This window comes from Toxotes jaculatrix, chromosome 3, assembly GCF_017976425.1.
Source record: "Toxotes jaculatrix isolate fToxJac2 chromosome 3, fToxJac2.pri, whole genome shotgun sequence".
Taxonomy (NCBI): Eukaryota; Metazoa; Chordata; class Actinopteri; family Toxotidae; genus Toxotes; species Toxotes jaculatrix.
Genome location: NC_054396.1, coordinates 4,927,233 through 4,939,062, shown reverse-complemented (window position 1 = coordinate 4,939,062; position 11,830 = coordinate 4,927,233). Strand labels below are relative to the sequence as shown.

The 11,830-nt window shown below is 40.9% G+C and overlaps 2 protein-coding genes across 3 annotated transcripts; both read right to left on the bottom strand.

Annotated features, from left to right (window-relative positions):
• Window positions 1–533: 533 nt before the first annotated feature.
• mybl2b (v-myb avian myeloblastosis viral oncogene homolog-like 2b) lies at window positions 534–6,459 on the bottom strand. The gene is made up of 15 exons (XM_041033685.1): window positions 6,195–6,459; window positions 5,672–5,768; window positions 5,473–5,544; window positions 5,259–5,351; window positions 4,923–5,143; window positions 4,670–4,802; window positions 4,518–4,577; window positions 4,126–4,338; window positions 3,474–3,746; window positions 3,240–3,382; window positions 3,047–3,146; window positions 2,856–2,966; window positions 1,884–2,000; window positions 1,664–1,795; window positions 534–1,555 (listed from the first exon to the last, which is right to left on the bottom strand). Exons 1-15 carry the CDS (start codon window positions 6,212–6,214, stop codon window positions 1,427–1,429), a joined length of 1,914 nt encoding a protein of 637 aa, XP_040889619.1. The 5' UTR covers window positions 6,215–6,459; the 3' UTR covers window positions 534–1,426.
• A 507-nt stretch (window positions 6,460–6,966) lies between these two features.
• On the bottom strand, window positions 6,967–11,544 carry ift52 (intraflagellar transport 52 homolog (Chlamydomonas)). 2 transcript variants are annotated; one of them, XM_041033686.1, is made up of 14 exons: window positions 11,503–11,544; window positions 10,925–11,091; window positions 10,695–10,782; window positions 10,380–10,509; window positions 10,175–10,250; window positions 9,940–10,011; window positions 9,707–9,833; window positions 9,520–9,603; window positions 9,321–9,389; window positions 9,072–9,226; window positions 8,897–8,984; window positions 8,661–8,769; window positions 8,419–8,564; window positions 6,967–8,336 (listed from the first exon to the last, which is right to left on the bottom strand). In XM_041033686.1, the coding sequence occupies exons 2-14, from the start codon at window positions 11,041–11,043 to the stop codon at window positions 8,295–8,297; spliced, it is 1,305 nt and encodes a 434-aa protein (XP_040889620.1). In that variant the 5' UTR covers window positions 11,044–11,091; window positions 11,503–11,544; the 3' UTR covers window positions 6,967–8,294. The 2 variants fall into 2 exon arrangements, with proteins under 2 accessions (XP_040889620.1, XP_040889621.1); XM_041033687.1 differs by lacking the exon at window positions 11,503–11,544 and adding an exon at window positions 11,361–11,498.
• Between the last annotated feature and the right edge of the window lie 286 nt (window positions 11,545–11,830).

Genomic DNA, 11,830 nt, shown 5'->3' with positions numbered 1-11,830 from the left:
TTAATAATAATCATTTATCAGCAGTTTTGTAAATTGGTAGGCAATGGTGTTTCTGCGAAAAAGTGGTGTATTTAAAATGCATACCGGATGTTTTGCAACACTTAAGGCCCACACTTGATAAAAATGTTCCCAATATAAGGTTCTGAACATTGCAGTTTGTTTATTCCTAGCAGGTAAAATAAAGCCTGATATTTATCAGTAGGCTAAACATGGCCAAAATATAAACATAAGCTTCCACATACAGACAACTTCTGAATCATTTTTGCTTTTGTCTTGTTTCCAAACACTGAAAAGACAAGTGAATGGAAACTCAGAACCTGAAATTAGCTTTTACCATTTGAAAAACTGTGCAAAAATCTCTAACAGTCTTGTTAATTCTCAATTACCTGTATTGAGCACATCATTTCATTTAGCTGAACGGTTCTAAACATGAATTTGCTTTGTCTTAACCTGTTGTAGAACCACCAGTCAAATGTTAAATGACAAGTTTGCAGAACATTTCAGGAAGTAGCAGCATAGTCAGGAGGAAATTGTAATGGAAATAGCATTTGTGTTTTATTAAATTTCTTAACAAAATGTTGTATGACGAAGTAAAAACATACAACTCTAAATATTTACAAACAGTGCCAAGATACATAATACCATTGCCATCAAAGGTTACTTCACTTCTAGCTTCCACTGCCCCCCATTACATCTCAACTAATTGAATATTGCATAAAAAAACAACTTTCCCAGTTGTATTAATCACTTTGTTGCATCTTAATAAATGATAAGACACCTTGATGTGTTACTGATGTATGCTGCATTCACTACTAAATTTTCAGATGTCAAATTATCCCTGTATGAGGTCCTGACTTTTAATGTGTATTCAGATGTATATAATAAATCTATACATATGCTAAACAGATCTTACTAAACCATTTCAACATAGACTGCGCATCACTAAATGCATTACTGATCAACCTGTCTGAATTTACTCCACAATCAGAACTACATCGTGCTATAGAACAAATATAGATATGGAGGTTCAACCTGAGTGTTTGTACGCTTCACACTTTTAAAACACTGTTAAATTACAGACACATTATGTTATGTAAAACCATGTCTTTTCAGATAGCAGAGATACATAGCCGTGATTTTTTCCATTTTACATTCATTGTTCTTTTCAAACACGCTTAAGTGACAACATTACAATGAAATATGATTCATAACTTCGAGCCTCGCACAAGGCCACAAGAGTGAGGCTAAATCTAAAAGCACCATTCTCTCAAATTAGGTTCTGATCACTAAGGACTTGTTCAAAAACTGTACTAAACCTATACATGACAGGTTCTTTTCTCCAACATTACAACAGCAAAAAGTTAGGGACAAACAGCAACATCGCGCTTTGTGTGTGTAACATGTTGGTGAAAGGATGAGAGACGTCTCAGGACAGAATCAGAGCCCGGTTGGGTGCGTGGGATTTTAGTGAGCGAAGGTAGCGTCTGGCTTTCTCTGTCATTATGAGCTGGTCTTTAGTTTGTCCGCAAACAACCGTCTCCCATTCTTTTGACATCTAAAGACAGAGAAAACACATTGTGTGAGAATTAGGTTAAAGTAGAAAGGCTATATAAAATACTCGATGCAGATATTCCTTCCTCTTGACTTTATGGATGGAGCTTACCGGAACAGGGGGCACCGTGCTGGGAAATATGGCACTGTCACTAGGTCCCAAAAGGAAGCCCTGATCCAAAATATTTTCATGCTGCTTACTGCAAAATGATGAGGAGTTCAGAGAAACCATCACAGGTTCTTCCTGTGGCCAGAAAAGGTGGACAAAAAGCCAAGAATTAGCATGCGTCACATCTACACACAGGCTAACAACACATTTGTACACTGTTTACCTTGATGCTGTGTTTGGCTTCGGTCTTGGCGGCTTTGCGTTTTGATGTAGGCATCGTCTGGCAGTCTATGACATCTAGGGCCAACGATTTCCGTACTTTCTTCATAGGAGGGCGATGCTGGAGATAAATTTAAAAAAAAAAAAAGACACAACAAATGTTAATGTTCACATCAAGCATCACAATTGTTGATGCCAGACAGGCTGTTTGAGTTTTTCTGAAACTGCTGATCTCCTGGGATTTTCACACATAACAGTCTCTGGAGTTTAATTCAGAATGGTGTAAAAAAAACAAAAAACATCCAGTGAAGCAGAAGCTCTGTGGACTGTTGATGAGAGAGGTCAGAGGAGAATGACCAGGCTGGTTGGAGATAACAGAAAGGCTACAGTTACTCACATAACCACTCTTTACTACTGTGGTGAGAAGAAAAACATCTCAGAATGAACAACACGTCCAGCCTGGAGGTGGATGAGCTACAGGTATATTTATCACAGATGATAGATTTTTTTTTTGCTCTGTATCTATGACAGAAATTAGTACTACAATACTTACAATTAGTATAAAATGCTTCATGGTTGTGATTCATTTGTTTGCATTAAAAAACCTAAAGCTCCCATCAGGTTTTTCCACTGTGGCAGTGTGGATATCATACACTGCTGTAACTGTTTCTCACTTACTGATGATACCCACCCATGGTCTATTTCAAAGTCAACCCTCCAGCTTCCTCACTGTAATCTCTGCTGTCTATAAAACATTTTTGCATCAAGCCCCCCTTGTCCATTCTAGTGAATCACAGCTAAGCTGGCCTCAGGTCTGCTGAGCAAGGTTGTGTTGCTATTGAATTATTACAAATGTAAATGCAAGTTTGAACAAGGTCTTCTCACATCAAATTTCTCTTTGGCTGTTTTGGTATAACTTAACAAGGGCTTAAAGGATTAAAATAGGTATAAAGTATTAAAGTCCACCCATAGTTACCATTGTTTTGCGTCTTTGCTCTGGCGGAGTCGAACGTACAACAACCAAGTCAATGCCAGCATCTCTCAGGATGACCTCGTTTATGTCGTCTTCGAGGTTAGGAGTCTGAGGCTAAGATAATGCAGCAGAAAACAGTGTTAATGCAGTGTTGATAAAAGTGAACTGAATGAAAATCACAGATAGATACTCACCAGAGGCTGTAGGGGGCCGTACTTCTCCATGGCGTTTTTGAACGGTGTTGGAGTTCGAGGGGTTGTACAGAGATCGGACTTGTGGTTGGGCGTAACAAATCTACATGAAAACAAAATGTGAACACCGAGACTCAAAATAAGAGTATATACCAACTGAACACTAAACACCAGCTTTGGGTTAGAGAGCACGTACGCTGAGTTTTCCTTCTGAGTGAGGGGGGTCTTGTCTCGCTGTAGTGGTGTAGTAACAATGGCTTTCTGGCTGCACACAGGTGTGGACGTGAGGGACGGGTTCTCCAGGTCATGAGTGTCCTGCTTGGTCCACATGTTGAGGAACTGAAACAGCATGTTAGTTAGCAGGCCGCTTCATGTGACATTAGAAGCAGCATCGCAGTGAGTACTATAGTCTTGAAGTTTAAGAGCTTACCTGAGATGGAGAAAAGGGTAAAATCTTAACAGGAGTGCTCTTCGGAGTCATGGAGTTACTGGCATCGGGAGATAAGGCGATGCGTCTCCGGCTTCGGCGGTTCAGAATGGAGGGCGGTGTGACCCCTCCAGGAGAGATGGGGATGAGTTCCCCCTTGCTGCCTTTGCTCAACTCCTGCAAGGCACTGCCTTCCAGACGAAACTGGTGGCGTTCTGGACTCGGACTGTCCTCAGGCAGGTCAAAGGCTGCTAGGTTGCACCAGCCATCCAGGTCCTGATAGCAGAAGAGACATTTTACTTTATACCTCTATATTATGTTTACATGATATACTTTACTTTACATGCCCAGTCACTGCTCTGAAATGGTCTAAAGGGCCAAATAAATGTATCATTTTAAAACAAATCATTGTTAGCATAAGAGGCTTATTGCGGTTTTATAACTGCAACATATCAATATTAAAAAACAGCACAAATGGTAAAGAGATATTTTCAATCAGTATACATTTAAACTCATAAACACCATTTGTCATCAGTAGATAAAAGCAGTCACTACCCAGCAGGCCAAAGGAGGAGTATCTGCTGTTAGAATACACATATAAATTGCATTCTCTGCTGTTGCAGGTGTTTCTGTGTTAGGTACTGGGGATACTTACCCCGTCCACCATGTCCAGTACTTCCTTCAGTCCTGGGCCAGTAGGGGAGAGAAAGCCAGAGCTGTCCACCACCCAGCTGGAACAGTTCATTTCTCCTGAGGTGTCTGCTTCAGTCTTAGGACTTAAGCTGTCCTTTGGGGAGAGGGCGGCCTTTGATGGCCCTGCTTTGCTGGGGCTGGCTTTAACAGACGCTGAGCCTGGCATTTCCTGCAACTGGCGGAAAAAGTAGACATCTGTGACAATGCTGATGCTGAACACATAATTACTATTGGGTAATGCAGATATTCTCTCTGTAAACGTTATATACAACAAGTCAGTTGACAGAGATTAAAGTATTGAAAACCAGCCTGTGTTTAAAGCTATTTTTCAATCTGAAGTAATCGGTTACTCACTGAAGGATGTGTTCTCTGCTCTGAGTCCTTGTCTGCACCATCTTGAGAGCAACTAGGCATCTGTGTAATCAGAAAACGGACTCTTCAGTACAGTTCATTAAGTTGTGTACTGCATCCATGTTCCAAGAGAATGCCACAGAAAGACAGCCCACCTGTACATCTTTATTAACACGGGCCAACAGCTCTTCGAGTTCATCTGGCTTAAAGACCTCCCCGGCATAGAAACCCATCTCCAACTTGCGTTTGATGGTCGAATTCCAGTGATTCTTTACTGCATTGTCCGTTCTGTGGATAAAAGTTATGACATGAATCCAATAGAGAAGGCAAGGCTTATTCTCCACGCATGAAACCATGTCAACTATATCTTCCCCTGTGTTGACCATAGCACTCATAAAGAGTCTTTACCTTCCAGGGAGCAACTTGGCAATCTCAGCCCAGCGGTTCCCGAGCAGGCGGTGAGCCTTGTAGATGATGAGATCCTCCTCGGCTGTCCATGACGACTTCTTAACGCTGGGATTCAGGTGGTTGTGCCAGCGCTCTCTGCACTGCTTCCCCAGTCTGCCTTTCAGATGCTTGGCTACCGTTGCCCACTGTTTGTTGCCGTAGCGATTTACAAGCTCAATAACCTGAGGAATGAGGGGTATGCATCTGAATTACAACTGCTCAAAAATCACACTGGATATACTGTTGTTAGTGAATCACAGTTCAAACCCCTGCATTGCCAGCTAACGAGTCACCTACCTTCTCATCCTCCTCTTTGGTCCAGGGACCCTTCACCAATTCTGGATCCAAGACCTTAAACCAACGGTGCTGACACTGGTGTTCAGAGTGATTCTAAGCAAAACAAAACAAGTGTCAGACACTTCAAAATATTCAATACGATTTCTGTTGATAACACATAGCCAAGAAGGTCCTTATGTTTGCCATAAATAACAGAAAAGTAGATCAAACTCACTGGTATGTGGCTGGCAATATATTTCCAATCATTTGGTCCCAGTTTTTGAACCAGAGCCCTGAGCTTCTCATCCTGTAAACATAAACAAACGGCCATGTTCATGTTCCCTGTCCTACAGAGTCACTATTTACTTTGACAGGGTAGAAGAAGAAGTCATTGCGACAATGTGCAAATCACTGGGACAAGTCATGACAATCACCTCCTCTTGTGTCCATTTCACCTTCACTTTCCCACCGTCCCTCTGCTCTGCCACATCAGAGTCAGTGTCTTGATGCATGGCCTCCTCTCCATCATCACTAAGAAACAAACCGCGGTGATGTGCACGAATAACACTGACAGTGAAAGCAGAAACCAGCCACTGGTCCGCCCTTGTGGTACGACGAGGACAACTTGATTATCAGGTTTAGTTCTATGGTTAGCTGGGACAGTAATAAACTAGAGCTTGGCAAAGTTATAGCAGATTTATTCGATTAAACTAATCCAACAGAAAACGCGTCTAGCGTTTAATTAAATACTAAAACCCGTTTATAGTGAATGTCCGGAAAAGGGCGGCACAGACCGGAGTCCGTGAACCACTCACAAGTTACAAATTTAGGCCAAACAGCAAACCCTTTACCTAGATAATGCTTTCAATACAGTAGCACTAATACCCAACCCACTTGTGATAAAATAAGTTCTGCTATATCCAAGGTATATTCAGAAAACGAAGATGAACATCTTACCCGCGCGGCCACCAGGACATTTCCCTCTGTTTTTGTTGTTTACGGTGCGACGATGAAATGTCCTGCTGCCCCTGAACGTCATGTGCGTCTATATTCGGTGTTATTTCGTTGAATTCCGCCTGTTTGGTGCCTTTATATTCCGGTCGTGATGGTAGTGATGGAGGCTCTTTGTTGGTGTGTTGAGTGGAAACGTAGAAGCCTGGGACCAGCTGGAGCGCAGCGCTCGACTTCTCCGCGCTCCTGGATTTCTATCTCGCGCCCTTCTCTGTCGTGGGAAGCGGACAGTGACGTGGATGCGCATTACTTGTGCGCGCACGTTCAAGCAAACTTCCGCCGAGGACCTTCAAAATACAATGCAGTGACAAGCTAAGTCCCGTGTATCGTCATGTATAAACTCGATGACTGTGTAAAGAAACACCCTCTAATTATTATATAAAACTGAAGAAAATGATGGGGAAAGACGGTTATAATCCTTAAAAAAATAAAACCTAATCTGAAAACGTTATCGTGCTCTGTGAAATTGTGAACATTTTTTCACAATTTAATGACATTTAAAGACAAATAATCAATAAATTATTAGTTAATTAGTAGATAATAAATCACTGTTAGCTGATTCTTTAGTTTTATTTGTAAGGAAGTGCACAGGAAAGTTTCATTTTTCTAGACATTTTTCTTTTTTAGAAATAGACTAGAAAAAAAGCAATAATAGTAAAAAAAAATTAATTTGAAAAAAAAAAATACACACAAATATGAAAAACAAAGATCGCAGCTAAAATTAGCCTGCACCTGATCTGCCTTACATTGCTTGTGAGGCTTGAGAGGTGCTCTCCCACCTCCTTCAGACTGATGACCTAGTCAAACTCCAGCTGAGTCAATTAACGTGCAGCAGCCACAGTTTAAAACCCACCTGGAACTCAGTCACCGCTCACAGGCCCAGGGAAACAATGGACAAAGGTTTTGTCATTAAAGGTAAGAAAACTGGATTTATTCTGAAGGGAGATTTGATTCATTTACGTCTGCTCAGACGACATAATTCTAAGTAATATCTAACATTATACCTCCTAGATATGAAAAGCTTTGAGTGTTCATCTCCATCGGAGCTTGACAGGAAGTTTTTTGGAGAACAGAGCTTGCTGTCTGCTTTGTCGCTGGACCAACTATCCATATCAAGGGCATCAAATGAAACACTAGCTGATGGATCTGATGCCAGGCTGTCCGCCTTGGCTTTTCTCTGCCTGTCATCAGACCCCATTTCTCCCTCTCAGGCAACTTCAATGAACAGCTTGAACACTCAAGAGACGGAGAATTGTCACCTGGCCGTTCCTTTACAGGGAAAGTCCTCCACTCCCTACATGCTCCTTCAAAAGCAAAAAAAGGCTGCTTGTTCTGACCAGTCGTTCAGTGATAACACCGCCTCTCAAATGTCATGGGATGTGTCTTTGATTAAATCAGAGAGCAACAGTCCTAAACCCTGCATCGAATCCAGTGCCCTGGAGTTAACATGGAGTCCAAAACCCCAGTCTACACAACATTCGCTTGCTGAAGTTTCTCCCTGATATGACAAAGAATGTCCCCGAAACAACAAACTTAACATGGAGAAAATTCAGAGGTCTGGAAGGAGAAAATAATTTACAGCTGTAAATGATCGCATCTGCCTCTGCACCCACCATCCATCAATGACATATCAAAGTGGATTTTAAAACATTGGATAACAATAAAAAGGTAAGATGCTCAGTTAACAAATTTAAAATATTCATTTTATGCTATGGCAACATCTGTAAAGCCACACAGTAGCAATTTGATTTGTTTTTGTTTTACAGGATCCATGTGTGAGGACTGCAGAGAGCTCAACTTCCTACAACAAAAAGTTTTTAAAATTTAAATAAATAAAAGTGTAAATGGCTTTATTTGCGTATTTTTACAATATTACATTTTCCCATAAAGGTATAAAAAGATGAATAACTTTATACAGTTTTGAAACTCAACAGTAACAGTCTCATTACCTCGTCCTTTACTTGAATATACTCACATCTGCTTACTCATGTTACAGTAAATTGAAAAGGCAGAGTTGAAAATATTAAATGTGTTGCTTGAATCCAATCACAACGGAGCGAATTGTGCCTCAGCGTCGATGTCATGCTCCTGCAAGGAGGAAGTTCACTTTTAGGAAAAGTCCTTCGGAGCATGATAAAGTTACTTGTGGGAGATGTAAGGGAACTCTCACCTGATTGAGTTTTTTAAACTCTACAACCTGGAAGAAAATATGTTCCAAGATGTGCTTGGCATCCCGATGATCTTTATCCAACTTTGGCGTCACGCCCAGAATTTCACCACACTTCCGCACATAGAATTCAAGATCGTCATCTGTACCTGTGATCAGAACCAGTTAAATGAGAACAGATATCATCGCACCTTTATAACATCCTAAATCTAACAAGTTAATTTTGTTTAAAGTACCAAACTTACATTTATTGGTGAGCTGCGCGAGGCGCACTTTCTCAGAAGAGAACGTTTCATCTAGATCAAACAGGTCCAACATGGGTGGAGGTAAATCACTTAAGGCAGGTGGAAAGACCTAAAAGCCAAGACAACACCTACTTCTGAGTTTAAACTTGTGAGGATTTAAGTTGAATGTAACTAGAATAGAATCATGTATGTTTGGAAAACACTGGCTGGAATGTGAATGCAGGATTTAAACTTACAGCAGGCTGAAGCTGAGGCAGAGGGGTCTCAAACTGTGGTGTGATCAGCTGAAGTGGCTCATTTTTGACATTCAGTTGCTTGTAAGCACTGCAGAAAAAAAAAACCTTTTTTTTAGCTGAAGAAAAACAGCTGTAATGGTGGTATAATGGTCTCAGGTATGTTTTGCAGTCTCACCTGATGACTTGAGGTAAAGTGTCAGTTGACAAGTTGAACAAAGACATATCAAAGAGCGAGGTGAAGTCCCTGGGGTTTTCATCACCCTCTTGCAAACACACTCTGAGCTGTTCTGACAGGCACCCTGTGTCCGGCAACATGGTGTAATCTGTTATCTAGGGAGACAAAAGGACAAGATGGATATCAGCTAATTTAAAAAGACAATATTAGTGATGCCCTTCTCTCATCAAGTATACGGTACTTCCTCACCTCTGGGTCTTCCGCATCAATCTGGTTCAGCTGAATATTATCAGTCATGAGCCACTGAAGCACGACATCCTGGAATGAAAAAGTACGGCAGACGGTTGTGCACAAAAACTGACGTTCATAAAATTCCACAGGAGAGCAGAATACTCCTCTACTATCTGATTATTAACAAATAAAATCTTTAAATGTCAACTGGACTCACCAAGATTTTACTGTTCTCTTCTTTCTCTATGTATTGGTCAGTGAACATGTGGCAGGAACCCAGCACAACCAGTTTGCCAGCCTCCTTCATAAAACACGAGACATCTTTAAATATCACCTCACAAGTGTACAGTCATAAATATTATATGTGCTGTGAACGAGTATGAAAACTACTTTGTGCTTCTGACCTTTCCCTGATAGAAGGCCAGGACAGGCCTGTTGAGGGGGAAGCAGACTGAGCCAGTTGAAAGAACAGCCACAGCAGGCTTCATCACACTCAGCGTGGCTCCATATGGGTACACGAACGTGAGAGCTCTACACAAAAAGACAAAAACACTTGAGTTCAAAACCAGTTCCCAAGTCCTAGCACTAAATTGCGAGCTTAATATAGGAGATATGAATAGAAAGGCAAATAATTTACTGTGCATTGTTTCCAACATTTTCATCTTCAATGATTCCTGTGACCACTTTGCCAGCAGCCCGACTGATCTCTCTAGATAAGAAAGAGGCAGAAAACTTAAATGAACAATTGATGTACAATGATGTACAATTATTGCAACTACATCTGAATAGGTTCTGTAGTTTTCAAATACTCTAATTCGGGATTTGGATTTTATAAAAATGTATGTTTGTGTGAGAATGCTTCAATAACAAACCTGTTCAATACACCATTGGACACAAGAGCCTCCTTAGGATGGAAGTATTTATAATACACATTCCTCACAACAGCATCTGCAGCAGTGATGGAGAGAAAGAAAACAAGATGCCATGTGATTCCATAAAACTGTGATAAAAATACCTTTAACTGCTGATGATCAGTGAGATGACATTAACTGTCATTTCAATATTTTCAGTATGCACCATTGTTAACCATAATTCCAAACTCCTCCAGGAGAAAGTTGATGTTGGTGTCATATTTATTTTCTCCTCCTTCACCGAGCATGACCAGGACGTTTCCTCCTCCATCCAGGTAGTGCTTCAGCATCTCCAGCTGGAATAAAATGGGACAACAGAGTCAAAACATGATCATGTGAAAACCAAACCAGCATTTTGGCTTGGCTGGTAAGCTTGCCACTTCCAGCTTTCCTAAGCCATTTTTTTTACATCACATTACTTGAAAATTGAATAAAACAAACGCGTTAAGCTGACAAAAGATTTACTGTCCGGACACATCACCTCTGATGCTGTGAACTTCTCCCTTGGGCCTGCAGTTATCCACAACTTGACGCCCTTCAGCTTCTCCAAAGACAGCTCTTCTTTCATACTGTGGGACACAGCATTTATTTGGCAAATGTTTTCCCCAAAGTTCAATTTGGGGAAACAATTTATCCAATTTCAGATGTTCAAGCCAAAGCAAGTAGCTAGAGACAGCAGACGCAGGTTAGTGATCCACCACAACACCTTACCTCTGGATTTTCCATTGAGCTCGCAGTCTCTTCTGCATGGATTTGTATCCATTGTTCATGGTAAAAAGTTCTTTTTTTGAGGCATTGAAGACGACGGAATTGTTCGCTTCCTTCTCCATTGTTTATAAGGTTAACTCGTCAAAGTTGATTCACATGTATCCATACACCTAGAAACAGGTTATAAGTCCAAGTTAGATCCCATTAGATCCCATGTCATTAGCTACGAACTGACCTTTATTCATTAATACTACTTTAGCTAGCTGTGGATTGAGTTAGCACGACTATTCCAATAAATATTTATCTCACATCAAATTGCAAACATAAGTAGCAGCAACCACTTTCGTGGGCTATGATGCTGTTAGGAAATACTGTTAGCAAACACAGCTAAGAAGCTAGCTACATGTTAGCCATGTAGCTAATGGCTTGGCGTCGTTACCTCACAAGTACGAGTACGATGTTACGGTTTCTCTTTTCTGTTCACTGACTATAGAGAGAGCTATAGTGCTCGCCCATAACATTAATTTCCACCTGTTACGCTACGTTACATTATAATAACAAGATACCGTTGCCCAAGTTACCTCAAAAGCTCTGCCAGCAGTGGTGCATTATGGGGGAGAGTGGTAACCAAGGGCGCTAACCACATAGCAACCAGACAGGGGAGCAGTGTGGCAAAATAAGTACCACATAAGATGTTTTCTTTCCAGGGTCTTGGACCGTATCTCATGGTATTCATCAGTGAATGGAGTTGCAGAATTTATTACACACACTGTACACTCAGCGCATTCTCTATGGGTTACACAGTTTCAAATTAACCTATGAATTGCTATATAAACAAATGATTCATGGTTTAACCATGGGTTAACACAAGCTCCACTCAGTATCATCTTTCAGAGATTTCAACCACAT